This window comes from Petromyzon marinus, chromosome 25 (assembly GCF_048934315.1).
Source record: "Petromyzon marinus isolate PM22_M1 ecotype Great Lakes invasive population chromosome 25, UKy_Petmar_22M1.pri1.0, whole genome shotgun sequence".
Classification (NCBI taxonomy): domain Eukaryota; kingdom Metazoa; phylum Chordata; class Hyperoartia; order Petromyzontiformes; family Petromyzontidae; genus Petromyzon; species Petromyzon marinus.
Genome location: NC_133691.1, coordinates 5530114 through 5553367, shown reverse-complemented (window position 1 = coordinate 5553367; position 23254 = coordinate 5530114). Strand labels below are relative to the sequence as shown.

Below are 23254 nucleotides of genomic sequence, written 5' to 3'. Positions count from 1 at the left end.
GGTGGCTTGTGTAGTTATGGTACAATAAAACCATTAGTAGGGGCATACTGCAGGTTTCAATTTGTGATTTTCACACGAGGCTCAGTGCAGTAAAGCACAGCATACAATTTGGATGTAAAACAGCATTTATTTCTTTTTCAAGCAGTTACAATTCAGGTAAACAATTATTTGAGGAATCTACATAGAAGACGGCCACTGTTCTATAAAGACTGATTTTTTTTTACCAACAAGAGATTATTTAAAACATTTAAAAGGACAGGACAAAATGACAAAAGTTATTGTATATCTTAAATGCTATATAAGTATAAAGGTTATATTTAATCGGCAAGCAGTATACTTTATTTTTTAAAATCTGAACCCATTAGTATTTGCTCAATGTTTCCACTGTACTTGTTTTTTCTAAAACATCTAAACATCTTGTGCCACCTAGCTTTAACACGTTTGGATTCAGTCGACAGAATTCGCAGATAAATTCAATACTAAGACCACACTTGTAAACCTTGTGTGATCGGACACTTAGCCCAATTTATTCCTGTACCAAAAGTGAGTAAACAGATTGGTAAATGTCATGCGGCAGCAGATTTATAAATTACACATACTCCACCTCACTGATTTTCTGTCTGTACTAACTAATCTCAGTCAATGCATAGGAGAGCTGTTTATGGAATTTCATGCTTCAGATGCATATTACCAAATCGTATTAAAATATACCTGCAAAAGACAAAGAAAAATATCCCCTGTATAGCCTGAAAACTGTTGGGGCAAGTGCCGTAAGCGAGCACCAATGAAGTTCGGCACGGCACACAAGGGGGTGGGGCCAGTATTTCGCCCGACCAACTTTCTTCGCAGTGCCAATGTTTTTACACACTGCGCCAGGTACTCATTTGAGGCCAAGATGACCTAGGGGAGGCCCAAGACCGGTTCAGATAATTGTAACTGGTGTTGGCCGTGAGCAGGAATTGAACTCAGGTGAAAAGGTTCGTAGCGACGCACGCCAACCACTGCCCTACCGCTCCCCACTAAATATATATCTGCACACCCAAAGCCACATGCAATAATTAAATGTGGTTGTACACAGCAAGTAATTGTTAAACGTATGTGCTTTGCAAAATATTCGGTCGAGTGCATATTGTGTGGACATTTACATGGCTTCTCCTGTGCAAAACCAAGTATGAAAGGTGTGCACAAGTTTCAAGTCCTGTACATGTTACAGCGCGCGTAAATTAGTGCAAAGGTTTACCATTGTAATTTTTTGCAAAAGTATAAATTTTGAATTTACGCTCATGTGGGTTATCGCAAACCATATCCAGTCAAATATATATGGCAAATGAGATTTATCTGTTACTCATAGGTTCAAAAGCAGTGAGCTTGGCACTGAAACACAACACTATGGACATTTCACCTTTTAGCATGTCAATATAATTGGAAGAGTTTTGAAAACACAAATAGAAAAAGATCTCAAGGACCATCAGCCTTGAGCTGCAGTATACTACTGTAATACTGCCGCTGTGAATAATTGTATACTTTGTAAAAAAAAACTATCCAAGCACAGTAAAGACAGAAAACGTGTCCAATGTGGAGCAAGATGCCCTGACAGCAGGGAGCATCCGAGGCACACGGGAGTGTCCATGGTGAACCACACAGGTCTAGCTCAGCCAAAGTTGGCCAAGCTTAGCCCCGATACCCCCGTGTACACGGCATAAGTTAGCAGCAAAGCACACGTGATGCAGGCATAATTTTAGCAATCTTTGTGAGCCCCAAGCACGTGTGACAGCTATGAATCATCAAGGCAGCAGTGCATCGTGTCCCGTATCCATGATGTATGCACATGGGTTGTCCAATCTTGCCATCAACTACAGTTTCAAGCTAAACCACTCGTAAATGTGCACAAAAAAAGCAATGTCTGCTCGGCAAGTATAACAGTTCACCGTTGATTACAAGTGGCTCTGCAACGCCTGGCCAACAGAAAGCTTTGCGAAATAAAGGCTGCAACAATCTCAGGCCAGGTCATGTTTGGTAAGGCTATGTTTGGCCAAATCGGGCTGAGTCTATACAACAGTTGGTTAAGTCCAACTATAGCGAGTACCCCCCCTTGGCTATTGAGCCCACACAGGCTCAAACACCAGGGGGTACTTTTCTCTCCACTCACTCAGGTCCGGCTAGGCCAGGGTAGTGTCTCAGCTAAATGATTGGCGACAGCTGTGGTTGAGCTCAGCGAGTGGCAGCCCCGGCGCAGGCCTCGGGCTGCCAGGTGCGTAAATTAATCAGCACCTGGTTGAACTTCTCCATCCACAGGTTCCTCTCGTCCCGCGAGTCTGCCGATAGCCAGTTCCTAACACCCACCACAAGAGAGCCAGTGTCAGTCACTGCATTTTGCCCTGGTTCGAGGTGGCATGTTGAGATTGTCAAGATTCAGGTACCTTAGGTGGCTTGATGACTAAAAAGCGGTGGCAACGTGATCATATAATTCATGAGTAACACACACTAGTTGCACTGATCAATATACTGCCAATGCACACTAATTGAACCTGTAGTTCATCTAAGACTTTAAACTCAAGGCAATAACATCAGCACCATTATCTTTAGCACTTGCACAACAGTGACATATATAGATTCATATTTAAGAATATACAAGGCCACATCCTTTTACACAATTATAAGGCAGTCGTACCAACAACAGTGAAGGGTTTTCTATCCATGCTTGCTTGTTCAACACTGCCCATATGCGGTCGCTTAAGTTCTATGACGTGACATCAGGAATGAGAGCCAGCTACTGCTGCCGGTCTCGGTGGTGCATTAGCTATGGAAGTGGTGCCACCGTCACGCCACTGCTATTGAACTTACTTGGTCACGCACTGACGGTTGCGCATGTGCGTGGTGAGCGTCTCGCGGTCGTTGGGGTGCTGGGAGCGCACCGTCACCAGTTCCAGCGTGTGTTGGCGCGCGCAGAACTCGCGGTCCACGGGCTCCACGAGCCGGTTCACGCAGGTCGCCAGGTTCACACGTGCCATCGGATCCTGCCCGGCACAAGCGTGGGGTGCAAGCAGGAGCTGCCTGAGATGGCTATACTGTATGACAAGGTCGTACTGCACTAATAAATCCAATTCCACTGACAATTCCTCACTCACACCCATAAACTAGACCACATCACTCTGATCCCTCCACTAGAGTGGTTTAGGAGGAATACTCCACATATACACATGCATACTGATGATCTGCTAATTATCTACACAATACTTAGATATCAGAAAATGCATAAGGACCCACCTTCTTCTTCTCATCATCTGGATAGGTCCAGTAGGAGAGGCAATTGCCGGACAGCACGCACCAACGCCGGTGCCATGCTCCAAACCCACTCACCTCTTCAAACATCGTCTGCACCACAGCACACAGAACACAAAGATTTTCCATTTGTTGTATAATCTGATGGAGCAAGCACTTTTATGAAAAATTTTCGACCAGGCTTGAATTTTTATCTCACATGTGTTTATTTACTGAGGCTGCACCAGATGGTCATATTAGGCTGAGGTGAACTACAAGAGGTCCAGAGAAAGTTCAGTACCAATTTGCAACGGTTTACAACAGGGTTCACAGACAATTGTTTGGTGGGCCACATAATAACATTTACGTGTGCTGGTGGACTCAGGTCACGTGTGCAGCCGTTATGTCATATGACGTTATTACGTAAGAACGCCTGTACATGCGAGTAATAATCTTGGCCTCTCGTCTCAAACGGTGTCTCTCCTCCCCTTTAACTCTTCATCTCGCTTATACGTATCAGTTTACGTCTCGGCAGATCATAGCTCAGCGGGCCACTCCAAGAGCCTTACCGGGCTACATATAGCCATGCTTCATCACCAGTTGAAGCAACCTAGTGTACAATATGCATGGCCAGGAATAAAACCAGAACTACTGGAATCATTGGCAGGAACCTCTGGAATGAGAAGCACTCAGGTCAGGCTTCCCTGGGTAAACAAGTGAAATTATAATAACACAGTGCACGAACCATTTTGGTTATCACTTTGCAAGCCCCTACACTGAGCACATGTATGACTAACACCAATACTAACTTATGCAGCAATGATGCTTGTGGTTTTAAGAAAGCAGTGGGGGCACACAGAAAGGTCGTACCAAGAAGCCTCGCTCCTCCACACTCGAGTCAACGCGGCACTGGAACTTCAAATAGACGTTTCCCTCCAGGGGCGACATTCGCTGCACCTGAGGCAAAGCACCTTATTAATCCAACACGTGTATAATTTTTATGATGATTGTGTGAGCAATAAATAAAGCATAAGGTTGAGTTTGCAACGGCTAGGAGTGATTCGAATTATAGCCACTTTCATGAGTTACCTTTTCCAGTGGAAATTTGGCTTTCCCGACAGAGGAGAGGCAGAGGCGGTGGGAACCAACTAGGACAAAGCCACTGGGCCTCGTCCCCCCACCAATCACGATGGCTGCAACACAAACAACACCGGGCCTCATCATCCTCGACCAAATCATATTCAATAAGTCCCATCTCATCAGATTTGGGAAGTTAAGCAGTTTTGAGCCTGGCTGGTGCTTGGATGGGTGACTGCCAGGGCTTGTCGTCAGCTATTGTAGGCATGGAGCAGCAATATTGGTATGAGAAAAAAGTTGAATATTACAGCTTTAGCCCAGGTTCTTCCCGCATGTATTTGCAATACAACCCAATGCAAAAACCACGTGACAGTCTTGAGACTTGGACTATCCTCAGTTAATTTGCAATCATTATTACACACTGCAGCAGCGCAAGTTTTTATACATTGTATTCCAATCAGTCTTGAAGAGCCTCTTGTGATTACTAAAACAGTATACGGTCATCCATTATAAAGTGTCCCTTAAGCCAGTAAATAGTGATCACGGTTCAACAGGACAGTAAACTTGTCAAAGATGACAGGCTTTACGCAGCAATTTGCGGGTTTTTTTTACAATGCAAAAGATAAGCAAAATCATGACCCAACTATGGTCCTTCCAATCCACAGCTTGTACTGCCTATTGATGGACTACACTACAAACAAGACCATTTGAAATACTTACATGGAGAATGCAAATTACTGCCACTTTTCTGCAAAAACAAAAAATTATACATGAAAGAAGACATCACACAGACATCACATTATACATAAAACATGAATTGTTATTGTGGGCACATCACATAAAAAAATCTTAATCTACTGTAATAAAACATTCTCTATGTTTTAGCAATTAACAGTGCCGTATACTTGGTTGCATTACCATGAACGACAAAAACTGTGATACAGCATTGCTGTAAGAATCCATTTATAATTAAATACAATACATTTGTAATGAAAATACATTGCAATTTTATAATGAACGGTACAATTTGGATTTTATTTCGTCTCTATATACAACTGCTGCTGCAAAAAAAGGACGTACATTGCTGGGACAAAAAAACAACTATATATTTAAAAAAAATAGTGGTACGATTAAAAAAAACAGCCTGGACAAAGAATAGGGGGCAGGGAGGCAGCAACACATCGTTAGAAGGAAATCCCAGACAATGCATACAGTGCAGGTTCATTGACGGTTTTGCCCATCGGCTTTTATTTCTGGAGTAAAAAGTATGTGAATGAGAGTAGCGCAAGATAACAGAGGAAAGATAGTGAGTCCATTAATAAACCTTGAAAACAGCGTGATCTGATCTTAGAGTGGACTCAGGAACGACTGAGAGCTAGTAGAGATATCCAAGGACCACCTCCACCAGAAACAGTCAATTCTGCTACAGTAGAGGCAACTCACCGTAATTGAAGACAAGAGCTTTTTTGGAGTAAGGCCCTGTTTGTAAAACAAATCAACCAAGCATCATATTGAGGAACACTAAACATTGAAACTTCACTTTACATTATAATCAACTACGCAGGCAGTCTACTGAGGCTCATTAACTGAATTGGAATGGCAACATCAACAGCTGTACTTACATACTAGTATGTAAATGTATCAATGTACTTTGCAATTTAGTTGGGGGCAAACGTATCAGTGTCTTCATGTTTTTTTCCCCCCTCAATCTCACCTTTGCCTTTTTCTTTTCAGGAGCATTGGCATCTTTCTTCTGACTCTGAAAATAATATTGTTAAAGACAGTTAATATTGAGGAAGGGCAGCTAACAAAATCAAACGTGATTGTAGCTCGATAATTACCCAAATGAATGCAAAAATAAACTGTACACACACTTAAAAGGAGATGGTGCATTTGAGAAGTGTAACCCCCGCACCTCCAATTAGCATTTGGCTATGTATGGTAAAAGATATTCAACATACATGACACCGAAGTAAAATATACAAGTATACATGCGTTCATGCGCCTATGAAGATTAAATTACCCATCAGTGGAAGAATATAATTATCTTACCAAACAATAAACCTCCAAGGAAATTCCAAAGTCACTTCCAACATCTTGCCTAAAGGGAAATGAAACCACAAGAGTTCAGGCAATTAAAACCCATGATTCATAATTAATGCTGTGACCTTTCATTTTAAATAACTTAACCTGAAATTAAACATACATTTACAAGTGCAAACGTTATATCATAAAATATATTTAAAAATTTACTTCAGAAATGGCAAGAGGGAGCGCCTCCCTTCCAGACCATGGCAGCTCATTCTAGCTTAGGGAATATTCTATAGGGTGAATGCTCTGCCACGTGAATTTTTCTCTGCACTAACAGGCTACTGGAACAAGGCTGCAATCCTGTGTACATACCTTACTAAAACTGTCTAATCACAAGGAAATAAAAAAACACTTCTTAGGGCAGGCGACCAAGGGACACAAGGCACAGGCCAAGTACTCACACGGTGAACGTTGTGGGGAAAGTCAACGTGTCCCCATTGGGTGGCGAGTGAGCAGCCACAAGTGGCGTTGCCACGATGTTTTCAGCGCCCTGACGTAGCAGCACCACAAAGTAGTAACTGCTTTGGTCTGGCCAAACGAGACAAGCAGGTCAATAATTACATTTGTCTTTTCGTTAAGTTCCAACTGCAAAGAACACTATGTTTCTGCAGGTTTTTGTTTGACTGCCAAGTGTATTGTAATACTTAGGAATTGGGAAATAGAGTGCCAGCACAACTAACAATTCACATTCATAAATAACACTGCCCTAATGAGGATATATATCATAGGCGATGGTTTAGGCAATTGCCCATCTGTTGACCAATGAGGTGATATTGGTGGGCAGTGGGGGATGGGTGGCAGATGAAGTCTCGTGCCCTCAGACCGACTGACAAAACTACAATACTGTACACAGCATACGAGTTCCTCTTTTTGTCTGTACAAAGACAAAGATCCCCCTTATAGCCTTAGCAGACTGTAGGGGCAAGTGCTGTCATCGAGCACCGATGATGGCCGGAACGGTACACGAGGGGGTGGGTGGCCATCACCACGCCCGACCGCCTTCGTCTCCCCTGTGGCGATGTTTACACACCAAACCAGGTACTCATTTGAGGCTCAGGACCAGTTCAGATAATCATCACTGGTGTTGGCAGTGAGTGGAAATTGAACCCGGGTTGCCGGGATCATAGCACAGCGCGCTAACCGCTACACTACCGCTCCCCATGGTCTGTACACGGTGACTGTACAAGCACGTGTATATACGATACACATACATGCGAGCATTATTTTTTACATCGATTTTCTTTTTATTGAAATCGTAACGAGGCAGACTTTTTCCGCCAAATTAGTCTGCATAGCTGAGATTTGACTGTTAATGCCACTCGCCAAAAGTGCACAGCAACATAGCAGCGAACGTGGCAGAGAGGCACGACTTAACTTATGCGAGGCTTTATGAGGGTCTCACCTGGCCGGGAGGCGAGAACGCACACAAACTCGGGCTTTAGAGGCAATCGGATGTCGGAGATGAAGACTGATCCTCGACACGGGGCAGTCTGTTCCCCCGGCGTTGTGCTGGCTCCACCACCACCGCCGCCGCGGCCGCCTGAACGTGCGCTCGCATTGGCCTTCAGCCGATTCAGCTCCGCGAGTAAAGCCTGGTGCTTCTCCGCTATAGGCCGCAGGATAGACAGTACAGATTAGGAATGGATTTATGTGCATGTTCCATTGGCAACAATGCTGGCAGCTGTTCCTCTGAGTCTGTTGAATTAAAATACATTGCTCCTACATGAGGATAACGCTACAGGGTGCTTCAAAAAATGTTAACACTTGCGAATTTGCAACAATACCACGAGAAATGTGCCTCCAGACTCTGGAAACCACCTGGAGAAGATTCCAGGCATGTGTTGACAATGATGGCGAACAAGTGGAAACTTTGACTTTTTGAAGCAATTAACGTACATTTGTTAACATGTTAGTGTATTATCCATTCTTTTTCCATTAAAAATGATAGTCCCATATAAGTATCTAAAAATAATTCAAGCACCATGTATATTTTATGACCACCCCCCCCATTATTTTTCTAATTGGGCTATCAGCATCATAAGACAAATAAATATCTTGATGGAACTCCTACAGCCAGCACAAACATCTATCAGAGAAGAGATCACACACTAGCACACCTGTATATGTCCTGAAAAAAATATTTGCATGTCAATAAGCACACCTTTTTTAATTTTCAGAGTTGGAGTAAGCAATATTAAGTGACAAAAATAATGTAATATTATGTTTTTTGCGTGCAGTTATTGGTGACCACGGTGAAACCAATAACCCACTCCACATTCAAAAACAGTTTAAACAGACAGTTACATGGATACAAACCCCAGTGTTTCAGGGTTCGAATCTATGTAACTGTCTCATTGTTCTCACATTATATTAAGTCTTGGCCAAACGGTCACTTCCATACCATTTGGGTATCCCGCTAGACTAAAAATGTTAAAATTATGAAACGAGAAGCCCAGTAGGTCACACACCATTTAAATTCTGTTTAGAAATTCAAAATTAACTAAGCTTTGCACGGTTTTCATCAAGTCAAAATATTTGGAGACTGTGGTCCTTTTCGTTCCAATGACAGAGCACTCCCCCCCCCCCCCCCGCAGTGCCCTGTATGCTGCATGCAAATGACACAAACGAATGAAAGGCGTATTTACTGGAAATGAGTAACAGCCTCTCCGCTTCTGCCTCCTCCAAAGAGCCCTTGCCATGGTCCTCGTCCACGCAGCAGCCGAGCGCCGTGCGTGCCTGCTGCATGATGCTTTGCTGGCTGTTCACCTCATTGGTCAACAGCTGTACGCATAACAGGCACGCACAAAGCATGTGTAAGTACAGGAAATTATAGCACGGTTACTGCCCATTGCTGCTATGGATGCGCCAACGTACGTGCAGGCGCTCTCGGAGGGAGAGAACACGCGGGGAGTTCTTGGGACGCTCCTCGGCCCTGGCGTTGTTCCGTCGCGGTGAAGCCTGCTTGACAGGTGAGCGGCGGTGCAAGCTCATACGCTGACTCCGGTATGCATCAATGCTGCAGCACATAACAAAAATTACAGGAAGAGAAATACATGTCGCTGTAATCAATTACACACAGACTTCTAAATGTATTTGTGCTATAATAGTAAGTGATGTTTGTGTTCGGGATGACTTAATGAATGCAAAGAATATAATTATTTACCACCTGATAAACACGTTTAATTGTTGGCCAGTGTGAAAAAAAAGCCAAATATTTGTTCGGTATGTAACAATTCATGATTTAAGTAAAGTCTTGAGCTCAAAGCCTACATCAAATCGCATGTGCAAGGATAGGTTACTTATTTATAAAGAATGTATGTGATTTGCCCATGAAAATATCAGGTTCATTAAAACCTTGCAACAAGATATTCTACATGTACCACAATGACAAAATAACAATCAATTCTTGAATCAAAGTGACCCCAATCTTGAAAATTCACCAAATTGTGGGAAGGAATAGTTGCAAGATGCCTAATACTTGTACATAAAAAAATAAAGTTTAAATTATCATCTAAATAATTTCATTATGAATACCTAATTTCGCAATAAATGCCTCCGTTCATTTTAAATCACAATTCAATTCAGCAAACACAACGCGTGCTTCGCAGTTCATCAACATACACACGACGCTTCATACCCGTCAACATTTGTCCTCACAGTTGACAAACGGCAGCACCCAGGAAAGACAGCACACACGCACCTGTACAGCAGCCGGGGCTCCTCAGAGGGCACGAGGCTATCCAGGGAGCCTGAGCGTCGCAGGCGAGCCCTCGTGTTTCTCCGTGCTGCAGACGGCGCCTCGGGGCTGCTGGGGGCACTGGGACTCTTTGCCGAGCTCGGCGGCAACGGAGATGACATCAGAATCTTTTGCTGGAGTGGGGGGCCCCCGATAGAACCCCCGATAGAAACAACGTCATCATCCCCCCCAATAACGCAGTGACAATTCCATCGACATGCTGCCCAGAATTACCCACAGGAATGACTATTGCTCATTAAACTCAAATGGTAAAATTATCTTCTGGAAAATATGCACATTGCCAATGTTCATCTCCTGTATGCAGCCCTGAGCCAGTTGTGAAAATTTTCAGTTTCCACCATGGGGTCCGGGCTATCTAAAAGAAATCCAATCATGACTTTCCACAAAGTGGCACTTATTTTTGTATCAACTTAGAGGGATGAAGGGAAAAGACCAATATCCAAGATTTGAGACCATAATATTCCGATTATAGTGGTGGGCTCTATCCCATGCACCACTCAGCAGAATGAACGTATGCAAATGTATAAGAACATTCAGCCGTGGAAAACATTCTAACTGGGACTGTAGAAAGAGTAGATTCATGACATGTTTGGATTTTAAAAAATAGTCAATTATACAATTGTTTATCCTATTTCCGACCGTATATGCATAAACTGAAAAATGTATGTAGATACAGCATGCACATCATTTATATTTTATAGATTTCCCATTTTAAAAGGTTTAAATCTTTTATCCTTTATGAAGTATTGTATATTCATAATAGTGATGGCAACGATTACACCCCTTGTCAACCACCCAACTGCTGCCTTCTTTCTTACCATACACCCCCAACTAACCTTTCACAATCAATAGAGAGCCCACAGAGCTATTCCCTATTTTTCAGAAGCAACCTGGCCACAAATAAAAGCCCAACAAAATGGCTTAATTAATATAGTGGGAATGTATAGTAGCAGCCAAATCAACTAAACGCATGTTTAGACTCAGATAAAGATCCACGCGACCACGGGGAGAACACAAAATCTCCAAATATAGACATCAGGGTCGGGACCGAACCCACGGCCTGCTGTATACCAGGCAAGGGAGATAACATCTCGCAAGCGGCACCCAAATGTTCCCTCTACTACTAGCCACTCATCCTCTTTATAGTATGTAGCATATAATCAATACCTGTGTGGTGTTACGAACAATTACTATTTCTAATGGAGACCTTTTCAACCATCTATTAAATTACTAAAATTGCATTATCTCCTGTAAGGATAATGTGGAAAGGGAAGGCAGTGGGGACCAGTTACATAATGGCAATAGAACGCAAATTCACGCACTTACAAATACTCAAACGGCAAAAGGAGCAGCATGGGATATCAGGTCGACACAATCAACAAAAGCAGCGAACCTCGGGACTGTGCACTGCCGTGTTGATCGACTCTGACAGCGGTGACATAGACGACACCTCCAGCTCATCCTCACTCTCCTGGTTCTTCTTCCCGCCCCTGGCCGCCTCCTTGGAGAGCGCCGTCGTCACCTCTCCTCTCGTTTCCACTGTCCCTTTAGTTTCGCTCCCTTCGACCACGTCATCCAGCAGATCGTCAAATAACTCGTCGATAACGCCAGAGTTGTTCTCTTCCTCCTCGCTGTCGCTGACGTCATTACTGGACTGGCAGCTTCTGCTGTCGATATCAGAATCCCCAGTCGACTCGGGTCCCAATTTCTCCGTCTCGGAGGCAAACCGCACCCGGCGTCCGGGCTCTGCATCTTCGCTGGTGGCTTCTGTCCCTAGAAAAATGTTCACTCCAGTCACCCAAAAGGCATGCATATGCTTGCACCTCAATCCATTTAAACACCACCTCATGGCGAATAATCAAAATTCATTACACTGCAATAAAACTACAATAAAATGCTGTAGCAGAATACGTCCAATTAATTACTGTCATGTAATTGATTATTATAGATAAATGCAAGTTTACCTGCAGGTGTTTTCTGTACTGCAGTGGCTGGGGATGCCAAGGCATTGGAACGCTGGACAGTCTCTACAGACTTTTGCCCGTTGCCTTCACGTGCTGGTGTGACTGGAGCCTTGGCCACGGAGCCTCCGGCTACAACCGAAGAACCCTGCCAATTCCATGCAGCTGCCATTAATACCATAATTGAAACAATAGTGGCAGATAAATAATGGATCCAGTTTAAGGTGGTAACAAACGTCCTAAATGTTAAAAACTTAGTTGATGCATACAAGGGGATTACATTTAAAACCTATATGTGATGGTAGAAGCGTAATTAATATTTTCCATAGGACAGGAGCATGTAGTCCACTCATTTACCCAGGAGTTACATTATCGCACATTGCTTTACATTTAAATCACAAATTAACTTGCACAAGTCTAAATAAACTTAAATTGAGTTTTGTAGTCTTCAGAAACAGAATGAAAAAAACACTGGAGCCTTGCATGACCTAACTCAAAGGCACATAAAAAATAATCTAATGCACTGACACTTAACCACGAAGCTCCAAGAATGCCCAGCCATGCACTACCTTGTCCGATGTGGCATCACTGACGGGCCCCTTCTTCTCATTGGCCCACACGCTGCCTTTTTGGAAGCGATTCCTGATCATGGCTAGCTCTTGCTCTCGCTCCTACAACAAACAGAGGCAATGCAAAAGCAGAATGTTTAAGCCAAGGTGTTGACAGCCTTCACTTCTCAGCAGCCTGTGATGGCAAAACAATGCTATGAAGTGGATATTATAAACCCATAAAAGATCAGTCTTTAGAAAAACTTAAGTGTCAATGTCAAAGCCCCAATAAAAAATACGAAAACTGCCATCAACTAAGTCTCGATAATACAACCCCATAAGTAAATGATTACCAAGAGATATCATTCAACAGTTAAAAACAAAATATGCATTTAGTGCGTCAAAGTGGAAATGCATTTCAAAGACTCATCATGGACACCACCAAAACTAGGTGCAGTATACCATTAAGGTAAGATACAATAAACCTCAAAAAACAGTATATAATTCATGATAGAATTGTTTTGAATGAAATGTACTATTGAACCGCGGCCCAAGAGCACCTGCTTCAGTTTGTCGGCGTGCGAGGCTGCAGCCGTCTCTCCCTGCACATGTCGAAAGCGGTCGTGCAGCGCACGCGCGCCATCCCCCGATGTCACTGTGATGGTGCGGCCCCCAGCAGCATGGCCAGCCACGGTGGGGGTCACGGACTGGACTGCAGACGGTGTCAACGACGACGTCGGGGTGAGTCCGGCTGCTTTCTGCTGCTGACAGCGTTCCTCGAAGCGCTCGCGGAAAGTCTTCACGCCCGAGCCATTGGCTGCGTGGTTGAGTGACCCAAACAAAAAAGTTAATAACTAATGTTAGTGTTATATCCCTTGGAAGCTAAACGATTTTTTTATTAATGTGGAGGGGAAAACCGGAGGACCCATAGAAAAATTCACGCGGTCACAGGGCGAACATGCCAAATCCAAATATACAGGTGTCGGGGTTATGATCAAAACCACAATCTCCGGTTTAGATGAGGTAGTTACACATCTCGCCATCGTGGAGCCCTCATTTTCCCCACGTGAAAGCCGCACAATTTTAACTGCATTCCACAGATCCTAAATATCTTAGTTGAATTCAACAAATGGTTTGTCGCTTCAGTGACTGCTCCGAGTTTCAAACTGGTCACGCACATTGCCATATACTCTATCGTTCACTCAAAAAGGTGTTCATCAGATATTATTAGTTATATTAATCCAATACACAGCACATTGGTTACACAAAGCAATGTGGTGCTTGAAACAATATTCAAGTAAAATCAAACCTAAAGTACCATCACACCTCATTTAAATTGTCTATGAGTGATGGTGGAAATATCAAAAGAAGCAATAAAGACCAGGTGTGGATGGCGTAGAGGCGGTCTGCGCTGGAGTGCCCGGGGTAATGGTCTTGTTCACAATCGGTCGTGCCTGCGAGAGAGTGGTCGCCTGCAATTTCTGCAGCACGAAACAATTAGAAGACCTCAGCATGCACTTTCCTACGCTGTCGAATTTAATAACCACGAGACATTGCACTGTTCTCGAGAACATTTCTGAGACTAACATCACGCATTAATTTCTAACCGTTTTACTAAAAATATTGTACCCAATATCTGTTTAAATAATCTTAGTTTACGGCACTTCCGTTAAATCTTTCATTTATACACATTGCAATCTTGCCACTGCTCTTTAAGTTTCACAGAAAATTTGTAAAATTGTGTGAACTATTTAAAATATTCTCCCTTTCTGAAATCTGTTCAGAAGGCCCATTTCCTGAAATTTAAGTTCATTCGTGTTATTGCAGATGTTAACGGTTTCAAAGTATTCATCACCTGGGGCTGCGACTCCTGCCTTGCCGCAGCAGTGGACATGGCTGGCTTGGACCTGTCGAGGGAACTGTATGGTCTCTCCGGGGTGGCAGCCCTCACAGTCGTCAGTGCCACGTTCCCACTTGCCGACTTGGTCATGCCCACCTTGACAGGAGCTTTATCTGGGGTTCTGTTCACGGTGGTGCGAGCGGCTGCCACAGGGGGTTTGGCTGCAGTCACGCTCACTTTGACCGCAGTGGCAGTTGCCGACTTTGGTTTGTTTGCGGTGGAAGTGACGTCCCCATTGCTGCTGGCAGCGGAGCCATGGCCGAGGTCGTCCTCCCAGGTGTTGATGGTGGCGGCTAGGTTGGCCAGACGGGACCTCGCGGCACTGCGAGAGGGTCGCCCAGTAGCATCTGGCTGATCATTAGGTGGTGCTACCAAGGCGGCTCTCGAATGATTGAAGGACACAGGTGAAGAGACGCTTGCACTTTCATCTGGGGCTATGCAAATAGTGATGGATAAAAAAAGACATCAGGTTACACACACCTGTAATCCAGTTCATTGGAGCAGAGGCTCAACCAAGATTGCCAACCCATCTGTGCGGACCTTTGAGTGTTATCTCTTCATATACATGGGCTTCCTCCAGTATCCTCCCACACCCAAAACACACAAAAATTCCCAAAGATAACAATGCACGACCCTTCTAAAATAAGGTTTGTGGAATATAGTGAGGTTTTCTTGAATATATTAAGAAATGGCATAATTGTTAATACATCACGCACATATCCAGCCAGCTTTATGCCAGTATAAAGCTTATTATGGCTGTCATTGTACATTTACAGGCAACAATACATAGGATTAATGTAAAAACCACCACTGCATTGCACCAAGTTTAGAAATGTAATCCCCAGACTGTGCAAGTCTCTCACCATCTCCATCCCAGTAGCGCCTTTGCTCGGCCAGCTTCTGCATGCGCGTCTTCATTGAGCCAGAATGATGTGTGAGAACTCCCGGATCATGCGTTGTCTCTGCTTTCTCAGGCATGGGTTGGGCCCTAGAATATTTTAAGCAGAGACACAAGCAGTGTGGGTGAATGTCCACTATTCATTGAGGTGTCAGATTGCATGAGTTTTGTGGAAAAAATACTTGCCTTCACCAAGTCCCATTAAGCAAATTTTGTTCACAATAGACAATGAATGTCAGTACCATCCCACTGGGTAAAATAATTAAATTTTTATTTACCATTCACAACACTGTGTATGCATTGTGTGTACCTGGGTGCAGGATCTCGAGGGAGGACATTCTCAGTGTCAACCCCTCCCGAGTAGCGCTTCTTAGGGGGGGAGCCCCCCAGGTCAGCAACTCCCGCTAAAACAAAACCATAGTTTTGACTTGAATAACAAGACTTTGGGACATCTTTATTGGAACTACACATGTGCATATGCTTGTTTAATAGCAAGCCCTAGGTACATACATTTCAGATTAAATGTAAAAAGTGGTGATGCCAATGTTTTGAAAACAACTCACTCATTCACTTTTAAATTGTAACCACAAATTATGATTTTTTTGTACATATTACGAAGGCTTCAAAATATCTTAAGCTAGATCAAAGCGTTTCTTTAAATATTAAATTTAATTTATAAAATCATATTAAGTGGTCCTCAAAGTGTTTAGGCAACATGGCACAACCTATCCATGGGGTGGGGGTGAGAAATTGCATTTGTTTCCTGAGCAGTAATTGGAGATATCTAATATGTACAGGGGAGTGAATATCAATTGGGCATGGAGCTGATAAAAGCAAAGAAAATGTCTTCTTCGCGAGACACTGACATTTTCCCACTGCAGGAAATGAGCAAACTTTTAGGATACACAAAACAAAATACACACACACCGATCAACTGAAAAAAACGTCAAGGCCTAATGGGAGGTGAGCAAGCAGGCACCCAAAGTCCAAAAAACACTGCTCACCAGGAGAGTGGCCACTGCTGTTGGCGGTATCGGTGAGAGGATCACGGGCACGTTTGCTGGGCGAGGTGCAACCAGCTTCACCCAGGCCCTGCTCTGCCATCTTCTGCTGCAGCAGCTCACGGCGTGCCCGCGTTCGCTCCAGCAACTTCTGTAGGACCGGGATGGAGTGAAGAGCGATTGAAGAGAAAGTATCGTCACACGCATGGTCGTTACAACCTGTGTGGTTGCCTTCAAATCACATCTATAACAATGCAGTAATAACAATGCATCCAGCAATGCCTATCTCTCAAAACTCATTCAACGAGGTATTTAATTGGGGCGCATAACTAAATTACACGGATTGTGCCGAGTCAGATCTTGAAAGATAATTCGAAAACCTGACCCACACGGCATGGCAAAACCCTCATTCACGAGTTGATTGCCAAATGGCTGTACATCTGTATTATCCACCAACCCTTGCTAACAAAGCACTGGATTACAGATGCACACACCACCACTTTTGGATATTCCGTGGCATTTGCAGCTGTAGTTCTCTTGCAATATTACATTAGATTTCAATTTCAATCTACCTGCAGTTGTTTTTTTAAATGTTTTTTACGTTTAAGACCACAATTATTTCATATGCATTTCGTTTTCTATAGGATACTTGGAATGTTACATATGCATGTTCTGTTTCACTCGCATTATTACGTTTCCTGTGCAAAAGATTGTTTTTTTTCTGAATTTCCCATCACCTGGTTAAATTAAAGCTAAAAATGTATTTGGCTCCCTCATTTCACCAAGATTGCACCTTGAAATGTTCAGCTGACAGTTGTGGAGGAGTGGGAAGCTGAAAGTTCAATTCACCGATTCACTGTTTACAGACCAAAAGTGGCCTTTAAGCACGAAATTATTCAAATAAACCATATATGTAGGCCTACTGAAATGTTCTTGTAGTTTTCCTGCATGCTCCACTGCCCTTTTGTAGGATTGCACAATTTTATTTGTACATGGCAATGCTGAAGTTAAATGTAACAAAAATATGCCGTTTTGTGAAATGGAAGCTGATACAACAAATAGGCTGCAACAAAGGCACTGTATTTACAGATATATTACATTTAAAAGAAACAATTTAACTTCACAAAAAATCCATAGGGAAAAAGAAAAAAAGATCTAAACTGACATTTGAGCCATTACAACGAGGCTGTGTGTGACCCACTGGTATTTCGAAAGTTTGAACGTGAGGAATGCAACTGGCCACTTTAACGGCAACGTCTTATATGGCCCAGAAGCTACATGTTTCAGAGAGCAGACAAGTTCCACAGAGTTTGAACGTATGCCAGGAAATTAATAATGCCACGTAAAAAAGAAGTGGCATGTTTAGCTTTTGCAGGAGTCACACCCAAACCAGCTTAACCGTTCAACGGCAACGTGTGGCGCATCTCCTAATATGGGAACCATCTGTTCAGAGCCGAACCATTCAAACTTGTATTCAGTGACCTCATAGCGTGTCAAATCAAAGCCATACCTTATTGGAAAAGCCACCATTTTCAAAGTTGTACGTACTTTTTACAGTTATACCTTTTTGTCTCCGATTATCTCACAGTACCGGTAATAAGTTTTGTATTCAAATGTTCAGAATTTTAGTGCATGCACAATTTTGTCTGCTGTGCGAATAGAAAATGTAACTATAGAAAGTAGCAATTGTGTTAAAAAAAGCTCAGACTGACGTTTTAACTCGAGCAGTTGTATAAACAGGAAGCATTCGCCAAGCAAAGCCTTTCAGTCACTTCAGCCCCTAGCACACTGCCTTTTTCATTTCCATCAGGGTTCTTATGCCAAGTTTAATGCAGATCGACCACTCCCATGAAAATACTTCCTTAATTACTCCAACCGAAATCATACAATATATTGTATGTACAATGCCACTGCTAGCTTTTGATGAACATACATACCCTTATATTCTTGGTTCTTTCGGTAAAGTCACGTAGAAGGGAAACAATAAAATAATATTATTTGCCCCGACAGTCTGTTAAGGCTATACGGGGGGATCTGTGTGTGTCTCTGCAGTCCCTTCTACGTTACTTTACCGAAAGAACCAAGAATATGAATCCCTGCAGTCACGAAAGCTTTAAAACAAAATACATACCCTTGTGTAGGGAGCAACTCTAAGTTACATATTAGTTTTCGCGTCTAAGTTACATATTAGTTTTGGCGAAGTTTCACAGAGCCATTTAAAAGGAAGGTACTTAAAGTTTTACATAAATGGATAATAGACACCATTGAGCAATAAGAACATTAACTGAGAAGCGTCTTAATTCCACTTCATAAAATAGTACAATGTTAACTTAGTACAAATTCTGTACTACACGTCACATTTTAAAAGATCCCATTGTGGGGAGAGAGAGGGGCGGGCTGCCCGTATCTTGTGGCCAGTCTTAACCGGTGAGAAATATCACGTCCCGATGTCAAGAGTCCAGTCTCCCCAACCTGAGAAACCAACTGGTAACTTCAGTCCAAGAAGTTACATTGTAACAATCGGGCATTATATCAAGCCACTTCTAGGATGAAGGGTCTCACCCCAAGCATGTCGCTTGAGCACTATCGGTCCTGTAATAACAACCCAGTCCCGTACCTGCACACCAGCTGATTGTGCTGGCCCCATGCTTATTGTAATGACCGTTGTTGTTGGTGATGATGGTGGTGGATTGATCGACTTGCTGAGATATGAACTCACCAAATGACTGGGTGCACAGACGCTAAACCATCTCGACAATATTTACCATCAACTAATTATTAACTCGCAAATTTAAAAGTTATGGGTTAAGACTGCAAAAACAATGTGGGGAGATATGTAACAGTAAAGTAATTGTCCCATTCCCACACCTAACCCTTGCGACAGCGGATTGATCAATAATTATACAACGTTCGTGACTTGAATGTACGCACACTTACGTGAAAACAGTTACCCGAAGTTTTGATTTAAAGCTTCCGTGACTGCAGGGATTCATATTCTTGGTTCTTTCGGTAAAGTCACCACGTAGAAATGAAACAATAAAATAATAAAAATATAAAACAATAAAATTCTAACGACGTTTCGACTCCAACACAAGCAATCATCATCAGGTGTCATCATCATCACACCTGATGATGATTGCTTGTGTTGCAGTCGAAACGTCGTTAGAATTGTATTGTTTTATATTTTTATTATTTTATTGTTTCCCTTCTACGTGGTGACTTTACCGAAAGAACCAAGAATATAGTTACCCGAAGCATGAAAACCGAGGCCAGTAAAACGCGTCAGGCTTGTCAAAGATCATCTCACCGCTCGACGCCGACAGCCAAAATGAGCATACATCGCCGCGTATTTAATGCTCAAATCGGCAAGTTAACAAAACAAACACGGCAACATTGTTAACCGCTCGCCGTCAAGCGCGAAACACAGGCGGGGCTGCAGACACACACACACAGAGATCCCCCCCCCCCGTATGGCCTCAACAGACTGTAGGGGCAAGTGCTGTTAGCGAGTAGCACCTATGAAGACCCGAGCGGCACACGAGGGGGTGGGTGGCCAGCACCACACCCGACCGCCTTTGTCTCCCCCAGTGGCGATGTTTACTACGCATCGTACTCGTTCAACACACACGCCGCGTTCACTCGAAAAACCCCAAAGGGCCAAGCGTCGGAGGGAGCGAGCGCAAAGCAACTCCGTCGACCTGCGTGAAGGTGTCCATCGGCGTAAAAGTCGGCGTCCGCGTGCAGATGCCGTCGGATTCTCTATCGGAGAGTGGTGGTGGTGGTTGTTGTTTTAGGGGAAAGCCTCCGTCTCGTCGTCGTTGTCGTCGTCCAGGGCGGCGGCTGCGACGTCTGAGGAGGCGGAGGCGGCAGCGGCGGCTCCGGTTTGAATAACCGCGGGCGGCCGCACTGCGCATGCGCCACGAGCGCGCCGAGTGACGTCCGTAAACCGTCGCCTCGTGGGGGGAGGGGGCGGTGGTGGGGAATAAATAAATAAATTACTAATTACCCCCCCCCGCGCCCTCCTCCCCACACCGCCGCCGCGCGCCCAATGCCAGACCAGAGGGTTTTCCCTCCACCACCAACACCACCACCACCACCCCCTAGAGGCAGGGCAGATGTATTTCCATTAGGCGCGTGAAAAACATTGTTGCATTTAATTTGCTGGAGGAATCCGATGAGCTGTGAAGCTCTTTTTCACAGACCTTCCGGTGAGGGATGGGTCAGAACGGTACGACAGCAAAGGATACACGATAGGGGTAAACAAATCACTTAAACAATGTATACAAATAAAACGAAACTATTTTTTTTGTTAATCTTACCAGGTAAAGGCCACTGAGCTCTTAACTTATTTTTTTCAAAAGCAACCTGCTCACAGACGATAGCTCAACAAAGTGGCTCGTCGCGTGGAAATATATAGCAGCAAAATTATCTAAATAATCTAAATACACGTTGCCAACAAGAAACAAGCACGGCAGTGCCAATTAATATCCAAACTTAGAACTTCGAGATCAAATACAAATTAATACTGTGCCGTAATTAGTGAAGTGTGTCAAATTGACAAAGATGACAATAATACGTGCAGGAAATATTGCATTGACATCACCATTTGCGGTTCAAAATACAGTTAAGATAATTTAAAATGTAGAGTTCAGATTTTTATGGTACGCATTTTTCGCCTCCGCCTATATCCCCCCGTACTCTTTGGTTCTTTTGGTAAAGTCACGTAGGTATAAAATAAAATAAATCACGACGTTTCGGGCGCAACACAAGCGTCCATCATCAGGTGGGAATGCATGGTCTGCTGCTGCCTCAGCAGCCTCACCATGCATTCTCACCTGATGATGGATGCTTGTGTATGGGTTCCTGCAGTCACGAAAGCTTAAAGTCAAGATTATATCCCCCCGGTTTTCGTCCTGTGACACTGATCGAGTAATTTATCTTCGAGCGTTTAGTATATTTCCTGTACAGGGCAGTACACATCTCAATAAAAGTCTCAACACGTGAACAATGATAAATGTTCACATTACCACTGCGTAAACATTTTGTGCGGACGTGGTGGCAGGAATCTAAATCTCATCGTGGTGAGAGGCACTAAAAAAAACCTCTCTTCATATGATGATACTCGTATGCATTCAGGATTAGATTGTATAAAAAAGAGGATGAATGAAAAGCTATAGTTAAACGGGATTGCTAACCCCATATTAACAAAAAAATTGATATGAAAGATATCCAAAGGTTTTATATGGCTATAAGGGAAAACGTATAATAAAGCCTTTAGCTATAACATCTAGCACATCTAGCACATAAACTGACAAGCATTACAGATTGAAAAATAAATAGCACAAACCTCGATTTAAAAAGATCGTTTTATTTATGCAAAAATATTACTTGGTCAGCAGCGGGTTTTCTTTGGATAGATTGGACTCTGTTACATTAATTTATAATCTAATTTAAGCAATTGACTCAGCTTCACCAAAACCCATGATCATTTGAATATGGAGACACTTTAACTGTACTATTTATTGAATATAAAATGACAAGTGTCATCCATAAGTGTCCGTGTGCATTATTAAAATTTCGCAATCTAAAAACTTCTAACCACGTCCAGATGTAAATTGCGCTGTTTAATGAATTCTAAATTCATGCATCAATTTTCCACTGCCTAATCCACGTCTGTGCATTATTCATAGCCTCCCACAAAGACATACTACTTCTGGTTTTGCTCACAAACGAGATCATTCGAGGACACAGCTTTTAAGTGTGTGGTGGATTAAAGGGCCTGATTGACGTTTTGTTTCGAAGACAGTCAGTCTTACCTCCTTGTGATCCATCACACTTAACTAATTCTGTAAGCTTCAAAATGTATATATAAAATGCAGGGAAAGCATATATTTGTAAAAGCGACTGGCTAAAATATACTGCTGTGATTGTTGCCACTCACGCTGTGATTTGTTACCAATATTGTTGCTTATTATTTTCAAATAAAACAAACTCAAGACATTTAGAGTTATACAGATCGGATTAATTTTTTAACAAGACAGTTCTTTCAAATGGCAACTAACTCCTGCACAATATTAATCTCTAAACTGCCAGGCATTATTTCAGCCAGCAGTGGATCCATCATAGTTGATGATACAGAACAGCTCATGGTATTGGCCCGTAAAGTAATATATGTATACAGTCAATACAGACGTTTGAAATATACGTGTACTATTGTAAAAAAAAAATGCACAAGCCCAACGCAGCTTCCCATAGCACATAGAGCCTCCCTCTAGTGGACGCAGCGGTCCCGCAGCCAAAATACACACATTCTGTTGATAGCTTCGGAAATCCATCTTTAGTATCAGATATTAGTTTCTGTATTTTATGTACCGTGCCAAATCTGACTCGGATATTATTATGTTTTTCCAAAATCTGGCTAGTTTATCAATTACTACTGCAATGTACGGTATTTTGATAGTTTTAATTACTTGGTCAGTTTCAACTCTCATGTCATTTGATTTGGTTTTGGCATGCAGTGCCCTGTTGATTTGTGCATCATTGTAACCGTTCAATTGCAGCGCTGTTTTATCACCATGTGACGCATTCTTAATTGGAGAGGTTTTCTGTGCGGGGTGATGGTGTGACTGCATTCAGATAGGAGTCAGTGTGCGTTTTCTTTCGGTAAACCCTGTGTGTTATTTTACCATTTCGGCCGCGCTCGAGTAGAACATCCAGAAATGGGAGAATTCTGTCAACTTCCACTTGGTGAACTGGGTGG

At 43.0% G+C, this 23254-nt stretch overlaps 1 protein-coding gene across 2 annotated transcripts; it reads right to left on the bottom strand.

Annotated features, from left to right (window-relative positions):
* Nucleotides 1–107: 107 nt before the first annotated feature.
* Nucleotides 108–20417, bottom strand: LOC116945926 (anillin). Of its 2 annotated transcripts, none has more exons than XM_032960614.2 (24): nt 20193–20417; nt 16498–16645; nt 15804–15897; nt 15459–15583; nt 14551–15029; nt 14077–14176; nt 13256–13512; nt 12717–12818; nt 12151–12295; nt 11580–11953; nt 10130–10299; nt 9304–9445; nt 9075–9210; nt 7832–8035; nt 6831–6957; nt 6391–6439; nt 6053–6097; nt 5782–5817; nt 5059–5086; nt 4351–4454; nt 4132–4218; nt 3268–3375; nt 2845–3017; nt 108–2332 (listed from the first exon to the last, which is right to left on the bottom strand). In XM_032960614.2, the coding sequence occupies exons 1-24, from the start codon at nt 20406–20408 to the stop codon at nt 2212–2214; spliced, it is 3570 nt and encodes a 1189-aa protein (XP_032816505.2). In that variant the 5' UTR covers nt 20409–20417; the 3' UTR covers nt 108–2211. The 2 variants fall into 2 exon arrangements, with proteins under 2 accessions (XP_032816505.2, XP_032816504.2); XM_032960613.2 differs by having other exon boundaries at nt 11580–11959; nt 20193–20416.
* Nucleotides 20418–23254: the final 2837 nt, after the last annotated feature.

Excerpts from the sequence above, each read along its gene's own strand:
- LOC116945926 (XM_032960613.2), bottom strand. The coding sequence starts at position 20,408 with ATGCGCAGTGCGGCCGCCCGCGGTTATTCAAACCGGAGCCGCCGCTGC. Across the intron at positions 14,177-14,550 it reads GGCAGGAGTCGCAGCCCCAG|AAATTGCAGGCGACCACTCT; the intron begins GTGATGAATACT and ends TTCGTGCTGCAG. Across the intron at positions 13,513-14,076 it reads CTCTACGCCATCCACACCTG|CCAATGGCTCGGGCGTGAAG; the intron begins GTCTTTATTGCT and ends TCAACCACGCAG.